Genomic DNA, 27,377 nt, shown 5'->3' with positions numbered 1-27,377 from the left:
TGTTATTCCTCAAAAGTGTACCTAGTATTTACATTTGATCTGTGTTCAAATTCTATTGATTCTCTGGTCTTAATCTCTCATGGACAGATCCCTTTCTTCCCACGCAGTGGTCAGTGCTCTGATCCTTCTAGAAACTGATTGTCTAAAGGGATCAAATTATTTTCAGAAAAATCCAGTTACACCAATTGATCATAACAATTATCAACTAAATACTGCTACCACCAACAGCAACAGTAATAACATCAATGAAAACAGGTTTTTGGTTTTTTTTTTTGAAAGAAATACTTAATGAAGGAAATATAAGTAAAAATGATGGTATCCTTGTGAGTTAGGAAAATAGTACATGACCAAAATTTCTATTACTTTAATCTTGTCTTTTGAATTTGGCTATGTATTTAAAAATTCTAATTGGGCAACATAAATTTTTAAACTTCCTTTTTTGTTGTTTGTTCCTCTCTTTCTTCAACTGACTGCTAAGCTTTTCATCATTTTAAGATGTTTTTTCTGCCTCATTTCAGAAATCAGGTTTAATAGAATGGCTGCTATGTCCTAGAAAGCCCTGTTAATACAGATTTAAGGTATGACAATGAATGGGGTAACAATAATTAGGTTGTAATCACTGACTTTAGAAATCTTTTAAATCCTCGTCTAAATTTCCGAGTTGTAAAACAAACCTCACAACTGTCACAAGTACATGTTTCTTAGTCACGTGGAAACAGTGCTCTCTGTCTTTGGTTCTGGTTCGGTGAATGTTTTCTGAAAGGTATAGAGCTTTGTCCACAAAAGTGGTTTTATGATAAAAACGTGAACAACCTTGCTGCAGTAGCTTGACACACCTATGTATCACAATATTTTAGTGCTTATTGTGTCGCGAGGACCTGTGCTTGTGGCACACACCAGCATTGCCGAGGTGGTTTTGGTTCAAGGAATCATATTTAACTCAAGTGAGCATGTTTGAATAATAACTTGTGGAAACGCCTGTCTGAACATTTTAATTGTATTGATAATATTACATGGCGATGACAGTTACATATTTAATATATTAGAGAATAAAGTGACACCTGCAGTGGATGGCTTATAGTCTAGGAAGTTGTCATACTGATTTAATTAAATTTCTGCTTTTTAGAGTTAGTGCTAAGGACTTGTCTTTATGCTAGAATACGGGATTTTAATGGTTCCACAACTTTTAAACAGCTTCAGCCATTCACGTAGACAGTGAGGTTTAAAAAGAGAATTTATACCTAGTCTGAAGTGAAGACTACGGTAGATTTATTGCGGTAGTTAAAAGACATAGTTTGGCTTCAGAAACAAATTATTGATTGAACAAATTGCCAGTGAATTAAATTAAGTGCTAATTGAAAGTTTGAAAATGTTCCCATTTGTTTCCTAATCAGAGCATCAGCTTAAAAGATATTTATCTGCTCTAAACTCCTTGAGCGTAATTACAAGTGCTTTGGGATTTTTCCCCTTGTTTTTATTTATGAATAATTATTTACCTATAATTACTTTAAAGAGGTTGAGAGTCAGGTTTGAAAGGTTCTTTATCATTGGGACCATTAAGAATTCTTAAATTTGGTGCTACCAAAAGTAACTTGACATTATGTGTATATGCTATTTATTACTTTGATGTTATAAAACATACATAACATAGCAGGGTATCTAGGCAAATTTTATTGGAATTTTAGTTCTTATTCTTAGAGTTTGAATATTTAATACAAATCCTAGTATGTTTGGAAATAGTCTTCTCTGTTCAAACGTCTGAGTTAGAGATTTAAAGTAAGTTTTGTTTATGTTCACACTTTTGTTTTAGATGTAATTGTTTTTGAAAATTGCATCCATGGTAAATGTTGATGAACTACTTATGAGATTTTCCTATTTTCTTTCAAGATTTAGTTTTACTATATCTATTTAGATGCATCTATTGGGCTAACACAAAATACTATGAAAATAATGCACGATGACCTAGCTTCAACATTGCATTTACTGGGTCCTCCCTCTGATTATAAATGCTGGATTAAGTCATTTGTTTCTTTTCAATAGATGATGGATTATGGAATGAATGAATGAAGAACTGGGTGAAAAACTCAAGGATATCATTGAAATAGTTACTTGCATGAGGTCTTAATACAAATAGTGCTAGAGGAATAATGGCACTTTGAATTTTGCTTGAAGGTTCTCTATTTAACATTCTTCATATAGTTCTTTTTTGTTAGAAAATTTGCGTCTTAGATGTAATCCCAAGAAAATGTATTTTATAGCTATGATGTCATTTTTATATTTACAGTTGGTATACTTGCAGTATTGCATAAGTGTATGAAATTATAGTTTCACAGATGAAAGAGGGAGAAATCTTTTTGATATCAACAAGTTCACCTGCTTTTATCAAAGAAAGACGATACTTAATCATCTAGAAAATTTTTTAAAGCACAAGGAAGATGATTTAAGTTGCCTTGTTATGCTGTGGTGAAAGTGGTCCCTGATTACATTACATGCCTGGTTTTCCCAAGCCTTAAGTATTAATAGTGCTAACAAATATATAACTAAAGGAAATAAAAAGTATTCCTTTAATACCTTTTAAAAATACTTTTTAATAGTCCTTTAAGTTAAATAGTTGTTGTGTTTTTTTTTTAAAGTAATACTCATTCTATTGTCCTTACCTTCTGTTTTGTTCTTTATTAATCCTGGCAGATACTTAGTGAGTAGCTACTAGGTGCTAACACATTCTGTTCTTTTATAATGTGCTAGTTATTTTCCTTAAGCAATAACAACAGCAAGATGTTGACCAAAATCATGGTGTAAAGTTAGTAGTTTCTATGGAGAGGAAGGGACTGAGGACAGTGAGTTTTTATTTATTTATTTATTTTTCTGCAGTGTGTTAAATAACTAAAATATTAGTTTTTTTTTTTTTTAAGTATTTGTTTATTTATTTATTTATGGCTGTGTTGGGTCTCTGTTTCTGTGCGAGGGCTTTCTCTAGTTGTGGCGAGCGGGGGCCACTCTTCATCGTGGTGCGCGGGCCTCTCACTATGGCGGCCTCTCTTGTTGTGGAGCACAGGCTCCAGACGCGCAGGCTCAGCAACTGTGGCTCACGGGCCTAGTTGCTCCGCGGCATGTGGGATCTTCCCAGACCAGGGCTCGAACCCGTGTCCCCTGCATTGGCAGGCAGACTCTCAACCACTGCGCCACCAGGGAAGCCCTAGTAGTTGTATTTTAATATTGCAAGTTAAAAAGTAATAAGTTGTTTAATCAAAAACTGATGAAAGTATGCCTAAACGTATGCCTTCTTCTTTTGCTTCTCGGGCCATGCACTTAGGAACCTTTTAATCTTCTCTTTCACGTTTGGCCAAGACTTCGTAATTTATTTTTTTACGCCATAGTTAACAGTAATCAGCAGGAAACTAAAGAACTGAAAAATAAGAGAGCAGCCAGTCCTTCAAAGCAAGCAGCTGTTAGGTCCTAGGCCTTGCCCGCAGCAATGTCCCCCTCTCCTCCTCTTCCCTCGTGTGTTACAGCGCCAGTTCTGAGTCACAACTGAGTTGTAACAAGTAGAGGTTCTTAATTAATATTGGTGTTATTTTAGGGTTGTCGGATTTAGGAAATAAAAATATAGGGCGCCTAGTTAAATTTGAATTTCAGATAAACAATGAATAATTTTTTTTTCAGTCCCCTTGCAGTATGTGGGACATACTTGAGCGAAAAACTATTTGTTTATGTGAAACTTAGACTCAACTGGTACACTGTATTTTATCTGGAAACCCTATTTATTTCCATTCATTGTATATCAGGCTCTAGGCATTCAGAAATTAGTAAAGAGCCCTTGAGGGGCTCAAAATCTAATTGCGCAAGGTGAGAAGAAGAGATGGGAGGAGCAGAACACCAGAGAGGAAACCATTGCGGTCATCACAGTGTTTGATGATGGGGAGCTGAACCAGACAACAGGGGTGCAGAGCTTGTTTTGCTTCTCTGTTAGTGCCGGGCAAGGTCATCAGCTTAGGCCTGAATGCTCTCAGGTAAACAGTGCCCATGGATGCCACTGAGGGCCACTGGCAGGCCAAAAACCTAAGAAGGGGGTGATGGGAAAGGAGGGATGGGAAAATGAGAGAGTAATAAAAATGATAAAAAGAAATGGTGGGGGGAATCAGAGGAAAAAGAGAGAGAGATATAAAGAAGTCGGGTCCATACATGGTCTTCAGGGGTTGGGGTGGAGGTGATGTGTCAAGGAAAGAACCCCAAGAACTCTCTGTGCAGATCACGGCGCTGTGTTACCTTGAAAAACTCACAAGCTCTTTGGACGTCACTTTTCTTATTTCATACAAATGGAGCTGGATTAGATAGTCTCTAACATGATCTGATTCTAAAAGCAACTCAGTGGAATCCTTAATCCTAGGTTTGCTGTCTTTGAGGAGGGCTTTTAACATTCCAGATTTTAATACCCATTCCTCCCATTCCCCCAGCTTTGCTTTCTGTCCTCATCGTCACTTTCTGGAGGCCAGGCCAGTGCCTTCAAGCCTTTAGTTTGATTCCAGCATTCAGTGTTTATTGGAATATCGTTGAAATGAAAATGAATTAGACTACCTCAAGGACACTTCTTTCATTCTTTTTTTTGTTTGTTTTTTCTGGCATCACAGAAAGATTTTTATTACTTTTTATTGTTGTTGAATGTGAAGGAAAAAAATTTAAACGGTTCAAGTTTAAATGGATGGTTCTTAAATAATCATTTGGAAGACCAATATATCATTTTACACTGTGAACTATGTGCCCATATGTGTGAACTGGGAACCACGGGGAAGGGACACTTATTTCTTAATTTTTTTTTTCTTTGCGTTGACCCCAGTGTAGATTAAAATAAAATAGTTGAAAAATAAATTCTTCTAACATACTTTAACAACTTATTTTGTTCATTTTTTTAAAAATTGGAATATAGTTTCTTTACAGTGTTGTGTTTTTACTTTCTACTGTACAGCCAAGTGAATCAGCTATAGTATACATATATCCCCTCTTTTTTGGATTTCCTTCCCATTTAGGTCACTGCAGAGCATTGAGTAGAGTTCCCTGTGCTATACAGTAGGTTCTCATTAGTTATCTATTTTATACATAGTATATCAGTAGTCTTTATATGTCAATCCCCATCTCCCAATTCATCCCACCCCCCCTTCCCCCTTTGTATCCATACATTTGTTCTCTTCGTCTGTGTCTGCTTTGCAAATAAGATCATCTATACCATTTTTTTAGATTCCACATACACGTGTTAGTATATGATACTTGTTTTTCTCTTTCTGACTTGCTTCACTCTGTATGATAGTCTCTGGGTGCATCCACATCTCTGCAAATGACCCAATTTCATTCCTTTTAATGGCTGAGTAATATTCCATTGTATATATGTACCACATCTTTATCCATTCCTCTGTTGATGGACATTTAGGTTGCTTCCATGTCCTGGCTATTGTAAATAGTGCTGCGGTGAACATTGGGGTGCATGTGTCTTTTTTTTTTAAACATCTTTATTGGAGTATAATTGCTTTCCAATGGGCTGTTAGTTTCTGCTTTATAACAAAGTGAATCAGCTATACATATACATATATCCCCATATCTCATCCCTCTTGCGTCTCCCTCCCACCCTCCCTATCCTACCCCTCTAGGTAGTCACAAAGCACTGAGCTGATCTCCCTGTGCTATGCGGCTGTTCCCACTAGCTATCTATTTTACATTTGGTAATATATGTAAGTCCATGACACTCTCTCACTTCGTCTCAGCTTATCCTTCCCCCTCCCCATGTCCTCAAGTCCATTCTCTACGTCTGTGTCTTTATTCCTGTCCTGCCCCTACGTTCTTCATAACCCCTTTTTTTTTTTTTGATTCCATATATATGTGTTTGGATACGGTATTTGTTTTTCTCTTTCTGACTTACTTCACTCAGTATGACAGACTCTAGGTCCACCCACCTCACTACAAATAACTCAATTTCGTTTCTTTTTATGGCTGAGTAATATTCCATTGTATATATGTGCCACATCTTCTTTATCCATTCATCTGTTGATGGACACTTAGGTTGCTTCCATGTCCTGGCTATTGTAAATAGTGCTGCAGTGAACATTGTGGTACATGACTCCTTTTGAATTATGGTTTTCCCAGGGTATATGCCCAGTAGTGGGATTACTGGGTCGAATGGTAGTTCTATTTGTAGTTTTTTAGGGAACCTCCATACTGTTTTCCATAGTGGCTGTATCAGTTTACATTCCCACCAACAGTGCAAGAGGGTTCCCTTTTCTCCACACCCTCTCCAGCATTTATTGTTTGTAGATTTTTTGATGATGGCCATTCTGACTGGTGTGAGGTGATACCTCATTGTAGTTTTGATTTGCATTTCTCTAATGATTAATGATGTTGAGCATTCTTTCATGTGTCTCTTGGCAATCTGTATATCTTCTTTGGAGAAATGTCTATTTAGGTCTTCTGCCCATTTTTGGATTGGGTTGTTTGTTTTTTTGATATTGAGCTACATGAGCTGCTTGTAAATTTTGGAGATTAATCCTTTGTCAGTTGCTTCATTTGCAAATATTTTCTCCCATTCTGAGGGTTGTCTTTTGTCTTGTTTATGGTTTCCTTTGCTGTGCAAAAGCTTTTAAGTTTCATTAGGTCCCATTTGTTTATTTTTGTTTTTATTTCCATTTCTCTAGGAGGTGGGTCAAAAATGATCTTGCTGTGATTTATGACACAGAGTGTTCTGCCTATGTTTTCCTCTAAGAGTTTTATAGTTTCTGGCCTTACATTTAGGTCTGTAACCCATTTTGAGTTTAGTTTTGTGTATGGTGTTAGGGAGTGTTCTAATTTCATTCTTTTACATGTAGCTATCTAGTTTTCCCAGCACCACTTATTGAAGAGGCTGTCTTTTCTCCATTGTATACTCTTGCCTCCTTTATCAAAAATAAGGTGACCATATGTGTGTAGGTTTATCTCTGGGCTTTCTATCCTGTTCCATTGACCTATATTTCTGTTCTTGTGCCAGTACCATACTGTCTTGATTACTGTAGCCTTGTAGTATTGTCTGAAGTCCGGAAGCCTGATTCCTCCAGCTCCGTTTTTCTTTCTCAAGATTGCTTTGGTTATTCGGGGTCTTTTGTGTTTCCATAGAAATTGTGAAATTTTTTGTTCTAGTTCTGTGAAAAATGCCAGTGGTGGTTTGATAAGGGTTGCATTGAATCTGTAGATTGCTTTAGGTAGTATAGTCATTTTCACAATGTTGATTCTTCCAATCCAAGAATATGGTATATCTCTGCATTTGTTTGTATCCTCTTTAATTTCTTTCATCAGTGTCTTATAGTTTTCTGCATACAGGTCTTTTGTCTCCTTAGGTAGGTTTATTCCTAAGTATTTTATTCTTTTGGTTGCAATGGTAAATGGGAGTGTTTTCTTAATTTCTCTTCCAGGTTTTTCATCATTAGTGCATAGGAATGCAAGAGATTTCTGTGCATTAATTTTGTATCCTGCTACTTTACCACATTCATTGATTAGCTCTAGGAGTTTTCTGGTAGAGTCTTTAGGATGCTCTATGTATAGTATTGTGTCATCTGCAAACAGTGACAGCTTTACTTCTTCTTTTCTGATTTGGATTCCTTTTATTTCTTTTTCTTCTCTGATTGCTGTGGCTAAAACTTTCAAAACTATGTTGAATAATAGTGGTGAGAGTGGGCAACCTTGTCTTGTTTCTGATCTTAGAGGAAATGGTTTCAGTTTTTCACCATTGAGAATGATGTTGGCTGTGGGTTTGTCATATATGGCCTTTATTATGTTGAGGTAAGTTCCCTCTATGCCTACTTTCTGGAGGGTTTTTATCATAAATGGGTGTTGAATTTTGTCGAAAGCTTCTTCTGCATCTACTGAGATGATCATATGGTTTTTCTCCTTCAATTTGTTAATATGGTTTATCACATTGATTGATTTGCGTATATTGAAGAATCCTTGCATTCCTGGGATAAACCCCACTTGATCATGGTGTGTGATCCTTTTAATTTGCTGTTGGATTCTGTTTGCTAGTATCTTGTTGAGGATTTTTGCATCTATGTTCATCAGTGATATTGGCCTGTAGTTTTCTTTTTCTGTGACATCTTTGTCTGGTTTTGGTGTCAGGGTGATAGTGGCCTCATAGAATGAGTTTGGGGGTGTTCCTCCCTCTGCTATATTTTGGAAGAGTTTGAGAAGGATAGGTGTTAGCTCTTCTCTAAATGTTTCATAGAATTTGCCTGTGAAGCCATCTGGTCCTGGACTTTTGTTTGTTGGAAGATTTTTAATCACAGTTTCAATTTCATTACTTGTGATTGGTCTGTTCATATTTTCTATTTCTTCCTGGTTCAGTCTCGGAAGGTTGTGCATTTCTAAGAATTTGTCCATTTTTTCCAGGTTGTCCATTTTATTGGCATATAGTTGCTTGTAGTAATCTCTCATGATCCTTTGTATTTCTGCAGTGTCAGTTGTTACTTTTTCATTTCTAATTCTATTGATTTGAGTCTTCTCCCTTTTTTTCTTGATGAGTCTGGCTAATGGTTTATCAATTTTGTTTATCTTCTCAAAGAACCAGCTTTTAGTTTTATTGATCTTTGCTATCGTTTCCTTCATTTCTTTTATTTCTGATCTGATCTTTATGATTTCTTTCCTTCTGCTAACTTTGGGGTTTTTTTGTTCTTCTTTCTCTAATTGCTTTAGGTGTAAGGTTAGGTTGTTTGAGATGTTTCTTGTTTCTTGAGGTAGGATTGTATTGCTATAAACTTCCCTCTTAGAACTGCTTTTACTGCATCCCATAGGTTTTGGGTCGTCGTGTTTTCATTGTCATTTGTTTCTAGGTATTTTTTGATTTCCTCTTTGATTTCTTCAGTGATCTCTTGGTTATTAAGTAGTGTGTTGTTTAGCCTCCATGTGTTTGTATTATTTACAGATTTTTTCCTGTAATTGAAACCTAGTCTCATAGTGTTTTGGTCAGAAAAGATACTTGGTACGATTTCAATTTTCGTAAATTTACCAAGGCTTGATTTGTGAGCCAAGATATGATCTATCCTGGAGAATGTTCCATGAGCACTTGATAAGAAAGTGTATTCTGTTGTTTTTGGATGGAAAGTCATATAAATATCAATTAAATCCATCTTGTTTAATGTATCATTTAAAGCTTGTGCTTCCTTATTTATTTTCATTTTGGATGATCTGCCCATTGGTGAAAGTGGGGTGCTAAGGTCCCCTACTATGATTGTGTTAGTGTTTATTTCCCCTTTTATGGCTGTTAGCATTTGCCTTATGTATTGAGGTGCTCCTATGTTGGGTGCATAAATATTTACAATTGTTATATCTTCTTCTTGGATTGATCCCTTGATCATTATTTAGTGTCCTTCTTTGTCTCTTGTTATAGTCTTTATTTTAAAGTCTATTTTGTCTGATATGAGAATTGCTACTCCAGCTTTCTTTTGATTTCTGTTTTCATGGAATATCTTTTTCCATCCCCTCACTTTCTGTCTGTAGGTGTCCCTAGGTCTTAAGTGGGTCTCTTGTAGACAGCATATATATGGGTCTTGTTTTTGTATCCATTCAGCCAGTCTGTGTCTTTTGGTGGAAGCATTTAATCCATTTACATTTAAGGTAATTATTGATATATATGTTCCTATTACCATTTTCTTAATTGTTTTGGGTTTGTTATTGTAGGTCTTTTCCTTCTCTTGCGTTTCCTGCCTAGAGAAGTTCCTTTAGCATTTGTTGTAACGCTGGTGTGGTGATGATGAATTCTCTTAGCTTTTGCTTGTCTGTAAGGGTTTTAATGTCTCTGTCGAATCTGAATGAGATCTTTTCTAGGTAGAGTAATCTTGGTTGTAGGTTTTTCCCTTTCATCACTAAATATTCCTGCCACTCCCTTCTGTCTTGCAGAGTTTCTGCTGAAAGATCAGCTGTTAACCTTATGGAGATTCCCTTGTATGTTATTTGTTGTTTTTCCCTTGCTGCTTTTAATATGTTTTCTTTGTATTTAATTTTTGATAGTTTGATTAATATGTGTCTTGGTGTGTTTCTCCTTGGATTTATCCTGTATGGGACTCTCTGTGCTTCCTGGACTTGATTAACTATTTCCTTTCCCATATTAGGGAAGTTTTCAACTATAATCTCTTCAAATATTTTCTCCATCCCTTTCTTTTTCTCATCTTCTGGGACCCCTATATTTCGAATGTTGGTGTGTTTAATGTCATCCCACAGGTCTCTGAGACTGTCCTCAATTCTTTTCGTTCTTTTTTCTTTATTCTGCTCTGCAGCAGTTTATTCCACTACTTTATCTTCCAGGTCACTTATCCGTTCTTATGCCTCAGTTATTCTGCTATTGATTGCTTCTAGAGAATTTTTAATTTCATTTATTGTGTTCTTCATCATTGTTTGTTTGCTCTTTAGTTCTTCTAGGTCCTTGTTAAACGTTTCCTGTATTTTCTCCATTCTATTTCCAAGATTTTGCATCATCTGTACTATCGTTACTCTGAATTGTTTCTCAGGTAGACTGCCTGTTTCCTCTTCATTTGTTTGGTCTGGTGGGTTTTTACCTTGCTCCTTCATCTGCTGTGTGTTTCTCTGTCTTCTCATTTTGCTTAACTTACTATGTTTTGGGTCTCCTTTCTGCAGACTGCAGGTTCATAGTTCCCATTGTTTTTGGTGTCTGCCCCCAGTGTTGGTTCAGTGGGTTGTGTAGGCTCCCTGGTGGAGGGGACTAGTGCCTGTGTTCTGGTGGATGAGGCTGGATCTTTTCTTTCTGCTGGGCAGCACTGCATCCGGTGGTGTGTTTTGGGGGTGTCTGTGACCTTATTATGATTTTAGACAGCCTTTCTGCTAATGGTTGGGGTTGTGTTCCTGTCCTGCTAGTTGTTTGGCATGGGGTGTCCAGCACTGTAGCTTGCTGGTCATTGAGTGGAGCTGGGTCATAGCGTTGAGATGGAGATCTCTGGGGGAACTTTCGCCGTTTGATATTATGTGGAGCTGGGAGTTCTCTGGCAGACCAATGTCCTGGACTCGGCTCTGCCACCTCAGAGGGACAGGCCTGACACCCAGCTGGAGCACCAAGACCCTGTCAGCCACACGGCTTGGAAGAAAAGGGAGAAAAAAAAGAAAGAAAGAAAGAAAGAAAAAATAAATAAAATAATTAAAATAAAAAATAAAAAAAATTATTAAAAAGTTTAAAAGTAATTAAAAAAAAGAAAAAAATAAGAAAGGAGAGAGCAACCAAACCAAAAAACAAATCCACCAATGATAGCAAGTGCTAAAAACTGTACTAAAAAAAACAAACAAAAAAACAAACGGACAGACAGAACCCTAGGACAAATGGAAAAAGCAAAGCTGTACAGAGAAAATCACACAAAGAAGCATACACATACACACGCACAAAAAGAGAAAAAGGAAAAAAAAAAATATTGTTGCTCCTGAAGTCCACCGCTTCAATTTTGGGATGATTCGTTGTCTATTCAGGTATTCCACAGATTCAGGGTACATCAAATTGATTGTGGAGATTCAATCCGCTGCTCCTGATGCTGCTGGGAGAGATTTCCCTTTCTCTTCTTTGTTTGCACAGCTCCCGGCGTTCAGCTTTGGATTTGGCTCCGCCTCTGCATGTAGGTCGCCTGAGGGCATCTATTCTTCACCCAGACAGGACGGGGTTAAAGGAGCAGCTGATTCGGGGGCTCTGGCTCACTCAGGCCGGGGGGAGGGAGGGGTACGGAATGCGGGGCGAGCCTGCGGCGGCAGAGGCTGACATGATGTTGCAACAGCCTGAGGCGTGCCATGTGTTCTCCTGGGGAAGTTGTCCCTGGATCATGGGACCCTGGCAGTGGCGGGCTGCACAGACTCCCGGGAGGGGAGGGGAGGAGAGTGACCTGTGCTCGCACACAGGCTTCTTGGTGGCGGCAGCAGCAGCCTTAGCGTCTCATGCCCGTCTCTGGGGTCCGCGCTGGTAGCCGCGGCTCGTGCCCGTCTCTGTAGCTCCTTTAAGCAGCCCCTGAATCCCCTCTCCTCACGCACCAGGAAACAAAGAGGCAAGAAAAAGTCTCTTGCCTCTTCGGCAGCTCCAGACTTTTTCCCAGACTCCCTCCCGTCTAGCTGTGGCGCATTAGCCCCCTTCAGGCTGTGTTCACGCTGCCAACCCCCGCCTGCCCCGGCAGGTGAGCAGACAAGCTTCTTGGGCTGGTGCGTGCTGGCCGGCACCGGTCCTCTGTGTGGGAATCTCTCCGCTTTGCCCTCCGCACCCCGGTTGCTGCGCTCTCCTCCATGGCTCCGAAGCTTCCCCCTCCGTCTCTGCCAGTGAAGGGGCTTCCTAGTGTGTGGAAACCTTTCCTCCTTCACAGCTCCCTCCCAGAGGTGCAGGTCCTGTCCCTATTCTCTTGTCTCTGTTTTTTCTTTTTTCTCTTGCCCTACCCAGGTACGTGAGGAGTTTCTTGCCTTTTGGGAAGTCTGAGGTCTTCTGGTAGCGTTCAGTAGGTATTCTGTAGGAGCTGTTCCACATGTAGATGTATTTCTGATGTATTTGTGGGGAGGAAGGTGATCTCCACGTCTTACTCTAATGCCATCTTGAAGGTCTCCCTCACATGTTTCTTTTTGAATTATGGTTTTCTCTGGGTATATGCCCAGTAGTGGGATTGCTGGGTCATATGGTAGTTCTATTTTTAGTTTTTTAAGGAACCTCCATACTGTTCTCCATAGTGGCTATAGCAATTTACATTCCCACCAACAGTGTAGGAGGGTTCCCTTTTCTCCACACCCTCTCCAGCATTTATCGTTAATAGATTTTTTGATGGTGGCCATTCTGACTGGTGTGAGATGATACCTCACTGTAGTTTTGATTTGCATTTCTCTAATGATTAGTGATGTTGAGCATCTTTTCATGTGTTTGTTGGCAATCTTTATATCTTCTTTGGAGAAATGTCTATTTAGGTCTTCTGCCCTTTTTCAATTGGGTTGTTTCTATTGTTCATTTTCGATAGTTTGTTTTTGAAGGAATAAAGTAGAAGGCTTAGGGCTAGAGCCTCATATATTTAAATATATTAATAGAGGTAGTTTGTGACTTTATAAGTACCTGGATGCATTTTCTTCTAGCTACATAGACTCTTTACAATACTGCTCTGTGGTGAGGAGTGATGCTGGTGGTTACTTGTGGTCATGACACATTTGCATAGCATGCAACTGCCATTACCTATTTAATAATGTTATCTACTTAATAATCCATTTAAAACCTGGGCTATAAATCAGAAGTGGCTGCCATGATAAAGGAAGATTTAATGGAAGCAAATTTATTATTTTGCACAGTGGTTTTTAACCAATTTTAGATCTTGGAAGTCTTTTGAAAATCTTGTTAAGTCAACTGGCTCTTTTCCCCAATTGGGCTCACACATACAAAGTGTTGCAGAAAATTCAGGGGATTTAGAGGACTCCCCTCTCCCCTGCCCCTTTCCCCCAGCCCATTCAAGGATGACCCAAATTTAAACTCATGATTCTGGAGCTCAAATGTATAGTTAAAGTGGTCCAGTCATTCAGTCCTTCAACCATTCATTCATGAGCTAGACTCTAGGCATTGTGAGAGGCACTGATTTTTAACTCTCCTGATGGTAATAATCTTGTTCAAATTCAAGAGTGCATTTTCATCTTGAAATTAAAAGCATAACTCACATACTGCATGTCGATAACTTATGTTTTTATGGATTTAGGACTAATTTGGTGTGTCCCAAGGGGATAAACAGCAACTACTGAGTTTCATCCATATTTCTCTTGCTTTAATACAGCTTTTCTTAATTTCCCTTTAGTTATCCGTTTTCATTCTTATCTTTATAATTATAGTCACACCATTATAGTCACATCATCTTTCCCCCTAAATCTTTATTTCTAACATTTCTTTGTGCTTCAATATAGCAATCATCTTCAGTGCTACACAGTGTTCTACTAAATAGATGTATGTCTCTAATGTTGGACATAAAGTTTATTTCCAATTTTACACTCTTTGGAGAATGTTGCAAATGACTGCTTTAAGTAGTTTTTTCAGTCTTGTCTTAGGTTAGTTTCTTAGGATAGATTCTCAAGGATGAGAGCAATGGTTCATTCATTCATGACATTTTTATTAAGCACCTGTTATGTGCTAGGCAGGGTCAAAGGCTTGGCCTTTTCCATGACACTTGATTTGCTTTGACATTCTTTCCATTCGTGCTAGAGAACTACTTAACCAGTTGAGTTGACTATTAATTGTCCAGCCTAATAGATCCTTGCTTCCTCATTACTCATGGTGAATGTTTAGAAGTACACTAAATGTTTAGAAGTATACTAAAGCGTTGTAAGGAAGGCAGATCTGAAGAAATGGCAGTGTGTGGCTAAGTGAGATGTACATGCCTTTAGAACTATTTGCTGTTTGGATTATTTACACAATTCAACATTCTTTTGATGGGATGATAATTGAGAGATGAAGCTTTGACCAAAAGAGAGGTTTTAGAACACTGTGCAGAGTTAAACATCTTAGGTTAAATAACCTAGGTTTATTTAAATCACTCAAAAATTTAAATTTAAATTTGGTTAAAACAAAACCAAAACATACAGTTTTATTATATATCCAAACCTTTATTTTGTGAACATTTATTGGATGCCCCATATGTGCCAAGAAAACAAATGTGAATATGACATTGCATATTAGTAATTAGTGGGAAGAGACAAATATGTAAACAAATACTTGCTGCAGCCCATGGTGGGCACCATAAGAGTGTTTATGTGTCAGAGAGTTCAGAGGAACAGAAGTTTGTGTCCTTTTACCCAGATTTTTTATTACAGAAAACATTCTTCTCCTCTCCTCCCCTCTCTTCTCCTCTCCTCCCCTCTCTTCTCCTCTCCTCCCCTCCCCTCCCCTCCCTTCCCCTCCTCTCCTCTCTTCCCCTCACCCTCTCCCTCTCCTCTCCTCTTTTCTCTCTCTCTCTCTCTCTCTTTTTTTTTTATTAATTTTTATTGGAGTATAGTTGTCCTTCCTCCCTCCCTCCCTGCCTCCCTTCCTTCCTTGATTTACTTTCACATCTTGGGAGAGGAAAATAAAACTTGTTACAGAGTACAGTAAATATAAATGACGCGCTTGGGATGAAAACTCAACTCAGTTTCTGAAATACACGTATAGTTTAATGAATATTCAAAAACAAGTAATTAAAAGATTTTCGCTCTTTTGATTACAGTATGACTGGCTGGTTGAAGAGAAGTCATTGGTTGATGGTTATTTGAAAAGTCACCAGTTTCTTTGTAAACATAATTTTTAATAATCATTGGAAGGGACAAAAGTAAAATAATATAACTGTGCATGCTGTAATTAGCCATAGCAAAAATATTCTAATATGATAATTTTTTTTTTTTCAGTCATCTAAGCTAAAGGAGAGCAAAAGAGGTAGTCTGCCCACTTTTCTAGAACACTATAGTGGAGCCTGACAGCTTGGGTTCAGTCATAACTGCTGGTTCCTAATGGCAACCTCAGATCTCAGCATCCATGCTGCTAGTTCCGCAGTGGTAAATTGGGGAGTGATAGTACCCACTTCATTGCTGCTCTATGCTCATCTTTGCCCACCTCAGAGCAACATTTGCTGCTGATGTCCTCTTTTTCCTTCTTAAGACACTCTTCTCTCCTAGCTCCTAAGACCCCCAAACTCTACTGTTTTTTTCTCCTACCTCCTACTCCTTTTCATTTGCCTTTCTTGGCCTTTTTTTTTTTTTTTTTTTCCTGTCTGGTTTCTAAATGTTGGATACCTCAGGGTCCTTTCCCTTCTTTCTATTCATTCCTTTCCAAGGAGATCCCTTAGTCCCATGGCTTTAAATATCACCTACATGCTGATGAATCCCTGTATGTCTCCAGTCCTGACCTATCCAGCTCTGAGGTACAGATTCATGTGCCTGATTGGCTCCTGGATATTGCTCCTTTAACATATTTCTAACTGGATCTCTGGATCTCCCCACCAAGGCAAGGAAACAAAGAAAACTTCCCTTTCCCAGTCATCTCCATCTTTGGTAAACGACCTTATATCTGTGACTCATCCTTGAATCTTTCCTTTCGTTCACCCCATACATCCAAGCCAGCAGCAAATACTACCTCCAGAATATATTTTGAATCAGTCTATTTCTGTCTTCTCTGCTAGCCATCATCATGTCTTGCCACTTCCACAGACTTCTAACTTGTCCCCTTCCTGTCTGTTCTATACATAGCTGCCAGAGTGATTTTTTTTTTAAGTAAAAATCAAACCACGTCACTTCTCTGTTTAGATCCACTGGTGGCTTCCCATTGCGCTTAGAATAAAATCAAATCTTCTTTCCATAGCTTACACATCTGGGTTCAGTTTCCATATCTAGAAAATAGGGATAATCATGACTTTAACTAGAATATGAACTCCTGGAAGGCACAGATTTTTATCTGCTTTGTTCATTGCTATTGTCCCAGTGCCCAGAACAGTGTGTGCACATAATGGGCACTTAATAATTATTTGTTGAATGAGTAAACACATTCAGATTATATGGGCCTCCAGAAGCCTTTCTTTTTCCCTCTTCCAGAGCAACATATTATAGCTTCGTATTTTCTACTTTATACAGAAAGTCTAGCAAAGGCTTCTGGTGCAATCTCTCCCCCCCCGCCCCCTCCTTTTTTTTTCTGGGCCGCAGCGGAGGCTTGCAGGATCTTAGTTCCCCAACCAGGGATTGAACCCGGGCCCTCCGCAGTGAAAGCTCGGAGTCCTAACCACTGGACCACCAGGGAATTCCCTCCCCACCCCTGTTTTATTTTATTTTATTTTTTTTTAAATTTATTAATTAATTAATTTTTATGGCTGTGTTGGGTCTTCGTTTCTGCGCGAGGGCTTTCTCTAGTTGTGGCAAGCGGGGGCCACTCTTCATCGCGGTGCGCGGGCCTCTCACTGTCGCGGCTTCTCTTGTTGCGGAGCACAGGCTCCAGACGCACAGGCTCAGTAATTGTGGCTCACGGGCCCAGCCGCTCCGCGGCATGTGGGATCTTCCCAGACCAGGGCTCGAACCCGTGTCCCCTGCATTGGCAGGCGGATTCTCAACCACTGCGCCACCAGGGAAGCCCCCTGTTTTATTTTTTAGATCTGAGAATACATTTAGGTCATTAGGAGAGGATAGATAAGTAATAGAACAAGAAACAGAATAGAAATTGGAAGGAACCCTGGGTAGGTTACTGCAAAATAGTAGCAACAGCATTTTAAAAATAAGCATTTTACCATAGAAATCTTGGAATATATGCAGAAATAGTAGAATAGTAAAATGAATCCTCATCTCTTCATAGCCCAGTTTCAACAGTTATCAACTCATGGCCATTCTTTGAGCATCCAGGATTTAATCTGGAAATTTCCCATGGTAAAGGAATACCTGGTCTATAGACATTTGTATTACAGATGTATCTTACCCTGGACATTGTTACTATTTTGTAAACCAACTGAGAACAGATTAGATACGATTTTAAGAACTTCAGGTTCTGGCTTCCCTGGTGGCGCAGTGGTTGAGAATCTGCCTGCCAATGCAGGGGACACGGGTTCGAGCCCTGGTCTGGGACGATCCCACATGCCGCAGAGCGACTAGGCCCGTGAGCCACAATTGCTGAGCCTGCGCGTCTGGAGCCTGTGCTCCGCAACAAGAGAGGCCGCGATAGTGAGAGGCCCGTGCACCTTGATGAAGAGTGGCCCCCACTTGCCGCAACTAGATAAATAAATAAATAAAATTAAAAAAGAACTTCAGGTTCTGAAATATCTTTTCTGATTTGCTTTTTGTAGATGCCTGAAATTTTTCTATTAGTATAACTGTAAATTTGCAAATCGTGAATAAGCCTGAGAAGGGAAATACATGAAGCCCATTAGCAGTTATTTATGTTTTAGTGTAAGCTGATTAATTAGGAGCACGCTTGACTGGTACGTAACGAAGCACAAGCTTTGATAGAAGGCATAAGATCACAGGGACCTGGGGTGGGGAAGGCATTATAAGGGCTACAAGTACTGTTCAAGAGGGTGCTGCTCTGCTATCTTCCGTCTTTTCCTGGAGGTGGTTCTGGCCTCAAAGCCTATAGAAAGAGTTCTCCTTCCAGTCTGGTGGTGTTCCTGTCATCTGTCGTCTGGGTTCCCTTCTGCTGGCCGCAAAGACCTTGTGTAAGGCTGCTGAGGAGGTGATTCCATTCCAGCTAACTCTGCTGCTTGTTTATTTTTAGGTGTCTTGCAATATATTCAGAACTCTCCCTCCTAGTGACAGCAATGAATTTGATCCAGAAGAAGATGAACCTACCCTTGAGGCATCGTGGCCACACTTACAGGTACTTTGAACTACCATTTGTTATAAAAGAAAGATCCATTAACTCATTAGCTGATTAGCATGGGAATCCCTTGAAGGCCTTATTCACCAAGAAATCAGGTTAGAGTACATTACTGGAAAGCTAGAGAATGCTTTTTATGTTTCTTACTGTTGATAATTAGGATGCCAAAAGAATAAAATGATAAGCATTATAAGGCTTTAGGGTGGGCCCTCCTGGGTTGCATGCTCAGCCAGCAGTTTTATTAGAGCTTCTATGTGACCCTTCCTGCTGGAGGCTCAAACAAGAACAGAACTATTTTCACATTAATATTAGTTAGATGTGATTAGGTCACAGAGTACCTACCTCATTTTCAGCAGTTAGGTACCCGGGGGACTTTGAATGCCTGTCTTCATGATAACCACGAATGTGTTTCTTTATCCTGGAAGGGCAAAATCAAATTGCAATAGCTATTTCACAGTGTTGTAAGGAAGAGCAATAGCTGAGAAAAATCTTGTGCAAAGGCCAATTTTGCACTCTTGCACTGAGAAGGCCATGTTTTCCAATCATCCTCATGTGCCAGGACAGATTAGGACCGCCCCTGCATCTCCTTTTCCAGCACCAGGCCCATTTGTATTGTATTTACTTATCCATACCAGCCCTTTTCCATCCTCCTTTCCTGGCTGCCTTCTTTCAAGGCCAGCATTTCTCAAATGAGTAGAACAAGGAAATGTGAGTGTAATGAACCTCAAAGCCATTTTTCCATTCAGTTAGAATGTCCTCAGAGGCTGGGTGACAACTAGTGAGGAGGGAAGGGGTGGTAGAGAAGGAATATGACCTTGTCCATTTTCACCCTAAGGCAGAAGTCACTGCATCTTGGTAGAAGTGTGCTCATGGTTATTAGTTGACTTTCTGAAGGGCAGAAAACTATGCAGCAGGGAGATAAGGCCTAGAGATATTCTAAGGGTTTATTTTTTTCCCTACTTCAGAATTTTTGACATAAATTTGCAGCTTTCCCTGTCCTGCTTTGGCAGCTCAGGGTTGCTGCAGATGTACATGTAATGCTCTTTCCCCTAGTTATGTGGAGAGCTTTCAGGGGCTGTGTTTTCTCAACTCTTACCTAGGCATGTTATACATATGTATTCCTGCTACCAATGCCAAAATACAGAGTAAATTAGTTAAAACATTGTAGTTGATTTACTATCTTAGATGCTTGATTTTTTTAATAAGGTGCCAGACATACTATCTGTAATCTAAGAAATTTGCAAAACTACTTGTGCTTTTCATGGTGTATCCCAGATTGTGACAAAAAATCCAAAAAAAAAAACCCAAAAAATGGAATTACTGTTTTGAATGGATGGACTTTTTGTCATGTCTTATTCTTGATGCTTGGCACCAGTTCACAGAAGTGCAGTATAGTCTGGAAGAAATTTAAAAAACAAAGCAAACAAAAAAGATACTTTTCTCAGAAAAGTCCTGCATCTTGTGGTTGAAAAGACAGGGAAGGAGATGTCTTCAAAGCTTCAACTTGTTGTCTTGTCTACATCCCAAAGAAGAGAGAGTAGACCATTCTTGCCATTTGCAGGAGCTTTTTGAATACTCTAAATCATGATTGCCATAGATATAAATTTCTCCTAAAGTATGATAAACTTTATCATACTCAATATTTAACTCAATATTTCAGTTAATCCTTCCTAAGCTTAATGACTCTATAAAATATGGGTCTAAATTAATTTCTAAAGCTATTAAGCAGAATTCTGCCACCAAAAATCTTGAGCTTACACTGTCTTTACTACAGGAACATTAACCATTAGTCATCTGCAACGCTTCAAACCAAAACAACAGTGAGGAGTGATGCTGAGACCTGTACCCTTAATGGATCTAAAGTCACAAACTGTATTCCAAAACAGGCTGGTTTCATCTGTGTTGACATCTTGTTTCAGCCTGTAGTCCTCTCTCCCCTTCTTTAGCTCAGGGGGAAACATGACATAGGCTGGATCAGGTAAAGAAGCCTGTATGAGAAAAGAATGAATATATGTATATGTATAACAATCACTTTGCTGTACACCTGAAACTAACATAACATTATAAATCAACTATACTCCAATAAAATCAAAATAAATTAAAAAAAAAAGAAATCTACTCTTAAAATTCACGAATCAACCTTCATTCATAGCAAAGGCCAAGTCAGAAGGCACTATCTTTTGCTTTATGGAAGTGTTTGTACTGGCTCCTGACTTATCTCACGAATTCTGTGTTTTCTTTGTATATTCTGACTCCACAAATCAGTCACCTTTCCATTTTCACTAATAAGTGGTTTTAGTACTGACAAGAGCCCTTGTTGAATGTTTAAGAAAACTTCTTTTCTGTTCGTGATAGGTCATTCATGTCGTGGTGACCCATCACTAAATTCAACATTTTACTTTATGATTGATCCAACAATCGATTTTTCCAGACCCAAACAGCACTTTCTTCAGCCTTTTCACTTTTTCTTAACTCCAGAATTAGCAGTGTGCTGCTGATTCTGGCCCACATTTTGCAAGGAAGCACAGTGTTTATTACCAAATCTCTGACAATAGTAGAGAACAACAGAATCACATTATGGTTGTTGGGTGGTTGGCTAGGCTCATTGCCTCACTAGTTGTCTGCTCCTGCACACTCTGATTTTAATTGTGGCTCATATAGAATTACTCATTACGACAAATCGGGTCTTTGAGGATATTTAAAAATAAGAAAAAGTATTAAATCTACAAATTTTTAGTTGACATGTCAAAAGGTCTACTGTATGTGTGTCATTTGATCTTTTCTATTATCTGCATTGGTATCTTTTAAACTGGTATCCCATGGTTACCATGGTTATTTTTTGCGTATTTTTTGAAATTGGGTCTGTTTTTCTAGTAGAATACGATTTTGTCGGACTTCCATTTACACTTAAGGGATTGTTTTTAATGCTTTACACTGGGGACTGAAAAACCAGAATGCTAAAGTCTTTTTACTCATGTTCCTTGAAGAATTCACTTATGTGACCTTGAAAAGTAATTTATCCTCCCCAGTCCCTAGTCTTTCCCTTTAGAAACTCAAGGGAGATTTTTGATTCTGAGGTAAAATCTGTCTGTTAAAGTAGAGAACATTTATGCTTATTAATTAATATGTCTGAAGTGTTTCCATCAAACTTTTTTAAACCATAACTGCTTTCAAGGGACCAGAGGGGAGAGGACATTTTGCCAATCCCACCGGAAAGCCCTGCTTGCCCACAAGTCAGGCCTGGAAGATGAGAATCTCTCCACTTTGTGGGAATCAAAAGAGAGATGAAACCCCTTTTTATGGGTTATTTGAACAAGGCTGATGTTCTGTTTGTAAAACCAAGAGTTGAAAGATTAGTGTATTGAAAAAAGAACAATTCTTCTAGGGGGTGTTTGAACTCAGGCATTATTATGACTAGAAGTACAATTTGGCAATGTTCAGATCACTGGGAAAGAAGTTTCTTCTGAATTCAGAGTTCCAGAGAGAAAAACATAGTTTTATAAAGAAGTAAAATCCTAACGTGAATACCTAATATAAATGTTAGAGTCTGAAGTCACAAGGTCACCATGTGACACATTTAGGTTAGTGGTATCTGTAAACCCTTAAGGGGGGCCTGAGATCTAATTGTCAGTGGCCTGCAAGGTCAAAAGTAGTTTTATAATAATACTGTATTATTTGCTCCTTTCACTGTGTTGACATTTGCACTAATATTTGTAAAAGCAATGGTGTTGTACTAACACAAATAAGGCAGTTGCGCCCAACTGGTCCAGTAGTCATATTCTTCACTGCCATGCACTTACAATTAAAAAAAAAAGCCAATTTCAATCAAGAATGTCCTTGAAGAAGCAGCAAAAATTATTAATTTTATTAAATCTTGACCTTTGAGTACACATTAAAGATAATATTCTTCATGATGAAATGGGAAGTATGCATAAAGCACATCTGCTGCATACTGAATAGTTATCTTGTGCTAAACCATTTCTGTGATTGTTTGAGCTGCAAGCTAAACTAGCTGTTTTTTCATGAAGTGTCATTTTTACTTGAAAGAATACCTGACAAACTATGGTTGTTCTGACTTGGGTATTTGGTGGATGTTTTCTCTAAAACAAATGAACAATTGTTTTACTACTGATAAAATTAAAGCATTGAAGAAAAATATAGAATTAGAATTTTGGAAAAACTGTATCTTTCCTTTATCTGTTACCTTGAGCTTTACAGCTCCCCAAAGCTTAAAGACTTTTTTTTTTGATAAAGTTGGAGATATTAAGGAATGTGACTTTTATTGATACTATGTAATGAAATGTGTCAACATTTGAAAAATCTCCATAACTCAGTGAACCAATATTTTCCAGTTGGCCAATGAATGATGTCAGGCAGTCATGCATGGGTAAAGATCATCCAAAGTGCAAGATAGATGATTGGAATTTAGTTTAATGGTATGAAAAATTCATTGATACAGTTTCAGATTCTACAACTGCAACTTTTCTTCAAGAAATGACTGTCGAGTTCTGGTGTAGTATCAAAGAAAAGTATCCACAATTACGTGAAAAAACTATGAACATACTTTCCCTTTTTCATGCTAGTAGATTTGTGTGAAGCTCGATTTTCTTTATATACTTTAACCAAAACAGTATATTACAACAGCTTGAATATGGAGGCAGATAAGATTCTGTCTTTTCATATGCTGTTAAAGAGATTTACAAAAATAAAAAACAGTGCTTCTCTCCCTAGTAACTTTTTTGGAAAATAAATTTGTTTTTCACAAAAATATGTTAGTTATGTTAACATGTGATATATTTTATTGTTCTAAAATAATAAATATATTAAATTTTCTCAATTTTTATTTCTACTTTCATATATATATCTCACGTAAACAGAAAGCTTTTTTGAGTCTTCAATAATTTTTCAGTGTAAAGGAGTGAGACTAAAAAGTTTGAGAATGCTGTTTTAGGCAATAATGACAGTAATGACAGTGGTGATATGTGTTAATCACTGTGCAGAGGGCAATATATATATATATAAAATCACATTTAATCTCAGGGATTATCATCCCCATTATACAGTTGAAACAACAGACTTTTAGAGAAATTAACTTGCCTAGGGTCACACAGTTAGTAAGGGGTAGAGCTAGGCTTTCAACGCAGTGTCTACCTGTCTCCTGAAAGTCCTGGTTTTGATATACTGTTGTATACTACACCAGGATTTAATGTATACTTTAACATAGATTTATTTTGCAAAGAGCGTAAACAGTGATCCCCCACGGTTTATCAAAACGGTTATTTGAGGTTGACTCTGCAGATGAGACTATTCTTACTCTTTGCAGATGAGAATATCCTGATACACCATCATATATTGCTTAGAGGAGTGAAAATTGCCATAAACTCTCTAAAAGGAAATTGGTAATGAATGTTGAAAATCCTGACATGTTTGGATATCTTTTGATCTAACAATTCTACTTTTAGAAATATTTCCTCATGAAATAATTGAACACGTGCACACTGATGCATGTTATATAATGTACATTCTGGCATAATTTAATAGAGAAGTAATTTAAAAACTACTTAAGTGTCTAAGCATAGGATATTGGTTAAATTAATTATGAGTATTGGAATTATTCATTATAAATATGTATAATGGACTGCTTGTAGTTTAAGAATGATGGCTTAGATATTGTTGGCATAGATTGTCCACAATATATTGTTTAGATTGTAAAAGTAGTTTTAAAACTATATTATTTATATATATATATATATATTTATAGTACATTGGTATATTGTAGAAGTATAGAGAAAAATTGGGAGTTTTATACATTAAAGTGTTAACAGTGGTTAACTCTTAATGGTGAGATTATGGGAGATTTTTATTTGCTCTCTTTGGCTGTGTTTCCAGATTTTAAATTTAACAAGTTAAAAATCGTAACAGCAGCTGTGGGCTACAAGAAAGGCTAGCACTGCTAGTTGAATGATATTAAAACCTACTAAACCCCTTGTCAGTTTTAGTATTAGAGCTTTTTAAGGTTTTTGATACTATTCTCAGTGAATTATATTTTGAAATTAACAATAACCTATTTGTTGCAGCTTGTATATGAGTTTTTCATACGATTTTTGGAAAGCCAAGAATTCCAACCCAGCATTGCCAAAAAATACATAGATCAGAAATTTGTATTACAGGTAAGCACATTATTGTGGTTGCATGTATTTGTTTTTCAGTTGATAACAATTTATCTCATTTTCTCTTGATGTTTGTTACAAAATCTTACAGTGACAGTTATATCACCCTGTAAACAAATATATACACATAAGTTAGTTTTCATTATTGCCCATTAAAAGTAATAGGTACCTCTTTAATTTATTGTGTTGGAAATTAATTACATTTTAAACAACAAGGAATGCTAATGCCTAAATCCCTGCAGTTTCCTTTCTTAAAGTTTAATTATAAAGGAATTTCATTTGTATAACCCTAGTTTGTGTGAATCTTTATGTAAGCTTGAAAACTTCTATTTGCATAAGGATTTTAAACTATTTCATACATCTGTTAAAAGTGAGTAGGCATGGTCTAGAGCATAGGTAAGCTTTAATAAATAATCAAAGTCAGGGCACTGGTGAGCTTTCACAACTAGGAAGTAGCACAGCTTAACACCTTAAGATTCCCTTGAAGAGATTAACTCTCACCTATCTGTTTGGAACTTTTCAGGGTACCTACGTACTTTTCTTGATTTGTCATTTTACATTTTATAACTGTAAATCATATATTTTTACCCTGGAATTGGGTATTTTCATGGCCCTGAATATTTAGGTAGTATCTCCTTGCTCTTGTTAACATTCATCTATAAAAATGCGTACTTGAGCCAACTGACGTATGGATTGTTGTAACTCCTTTCTAAGTGATTAATGAGACGCCTTATGTGGAAAAGAATAAATATCTCCTAGTGAGCCAATATGCAGAACTTCAAATTTAAAGCATTACTTTGGAGAGAATTGATCTCCTATGCCTTACTTGGATAAAGGTTGATAACCTCAGTGATGACCTCATTCCCCCTCCTTAAATTGATACATTCAGAATTCTGGACATACTAGGTTGAGAAGCCTTGGAAAAGTGAGATTTGATATATAGCTAGAGAGGTAGTAGATAAATAGGTAGATTCATGGATCACTTGGAAATAGATTGATCCAGACCCTTATCCCAAGTAGGTAAAATGCATTTCAGGCAAAACAAAAGCAAGACATAACAGGTCTGTGTTTGTATTGGAAAGTCCTTGCATTTCTGTAGCACTGTATAGTTGTCAGAGCACCTTTACATGCATTATTTAATTTGATTTATACAGCGATCTAGAGGAGACATGGCTAAGTTTTGTGCCCATTTTATAGATGAATAAATCTGAGGTCTAGAAAAGTTATCCAGGTTTCCCCAGCACATTTCCTATTCTGGTTTTCTGTCCATTAAACCATGATGCCTCCTTGTGATTCCCTTTACCATAACTTGGAATGACTTCAACACAGGAGTAGCCCCCGTCTCTCAACACTGATGAAAAACAAGGTTCTCTTACATTTATGGTAAATTAAAGTGCCCGAGAGGATCAGATAATGATTCAACAGTAGACACTGTGTTTAGTTGACATGGAAACAGGAAATCCTGCAAAGGGCCCAGTCAGTGTGCTCTCCGTGGTCGATGGGTACCGATAAAGCTCCTAAAATTAAAACAACAGAGAAACCCAGACTTGGAAGGGACATTCTGGGTTGTCTCTTCTAGTTCTTTACGCCGTGAATCAGTTTTCTTTGAGACCCTGATGAGGCGTGACCTCTCCTTGCCCTTTTTCAGTGAGGAAGGGCCACATACTCAGGTAGATTGTTCCGTTTTTGTTAGAAAGTTATTTTTTATGTTGAATCTCCCTATACCTGATACCTTTTGGCCTTATTTCTTGAGAAGAGTCCCTTAGTATATCACTAGCCCAGGCATAACCTTTCAGGTCTTAGAACACAGCTTTTGTATTTACCTCTTGCCTCTTTTTCTCTAAAACAGCAGTTACAACTCAGATGCCTATAGGCTCATTTATAATAGTCTGGTGGCCAGATGTCAGCCAATAGGAGGCAGACCAGCTCCTACTGAAGGGAGCTTTGACTATACCTCTTTCTTCAGTTATTGCCAGACATTTTTTTTTTTTCCAAGAGAAATTTTTTTCTCCCAAATTCAGTTTTTTTGTGAAATTTTCTGATAGTTTTAAAATCCTGTTCAGAATGAATTAAAGCCATCTGTCTTCTGGATCTAGCCTACCAGCTGTCAGTGTGTGTTCTCTGCTCTCGACTGAGTCCTTAGTTCTGTCAACCCTGTCTCATTTGTCAGTTTTTGGTCTTCGACATGTGTCCAGTTTGTCTTCAAGGATGACATCTATGACATGTCTGAACATGGTGCCCTGAGCCTGGTCAATCCAATGCAGCTTAGAGTTGAGGGTCTCCATTCCCTTGTCTGGATGCTAGGGTTCTTAAAGGGGAAGTCTCATTAGCTCTTCTTGCTGTTCCATGACACTGCTAACTTAGGTTAATAAGCTTGTGGTCTTAACTGACTTCTAATTTAGTTTTATGCATGTTGTCATAAACCCGTTTTCGTTTTTCCTTGTTCATTTTACAGTTTGCTTTTTTATCTAGGTGTAGGATCTGACATGTATTCCTATGGAATATCTTATCTCCCCAGCCTTCTGAAATCTTTCTGGATCTTGATTCTGTCATCCACCTTACTCACTGTGCCTTCCAATCACATCTGTGATTACTAGCGATTGGTCTCATTGATTAAAATTGTTAAACTAGCCAGGACTCAGGATAGAGGCCTGTGGCATGCCTTTAGCAACTTCCCTTTATTTTAGCACAGATTCACTAATAACAGTGTTTGGATTCCCTCCTTAAGCCGGTTAGAAATTTACCCTAGGATGGGGGCTTCCCTGGTGGCACAGTGGTTAAGAATCCACCTGCCAATGCAGGGGACACGGGTTCGAGCCCTGGTCCAGGAGGATCTCACATGCTGCGGAGCAACTAAGCCCATGCACCACAACTACTGAGCCTGCACTCTG

At 38.1% G+C, this 27,377-nt stretch overlaps 1 protein-coding gene across 3 annotated transcripts in view; it reads left to right on the top strand.

The window, feature by feature from the left end:
• The window catches only part of PPP2R5E (protein phosphatase 2 regulatory subunit B'epsilon), a 152,377-nt gene that overhangs the window by 92,703 nt on the left and 32,297 nt on the right, over positions 1-27,377 (top strand). For 2 of the 3 annotated variants that reach the window (XM_036842384.1, XM_036842383.1), the window contains exons 4-5: positions 18,215-18,316; positions 24,394-24,486. In XM_036842384.1, coding sequence (XP_036698279.1) covers positions 18,215-18,316; positions 24,394-24,486 — 195 coding nt within the window. The remainder of the gene's footprint in view (positions 1-18,214; positions 18,317-24,393; positions 24,487-27,377) is intronic. The other variant, XM_036842385.1, reaches the window with a different exon arrangement.

This window comes from Balaenoptera musculus, chromosome 2 (genome assembly GCF_009873245.2).
Source record: "Balaenoptera musculus isolate JJ_BM4_2016_0621 chromosome 2, mBalMus1.pri.v3, whole genome shotgun sequence".
In the NCBI taxonomy this organism is placed as follows: Eukaryota; Metazoa; Chordata; class Mammalia; order Artiodactyla; family Balaenopteridae; genus Balaenoptera; species Balaenoptera musculus.
Note: the sequence above shows the minus strand (reverse complement) of the source record. Positions and strands in the feature narration are given on the sequence as shown.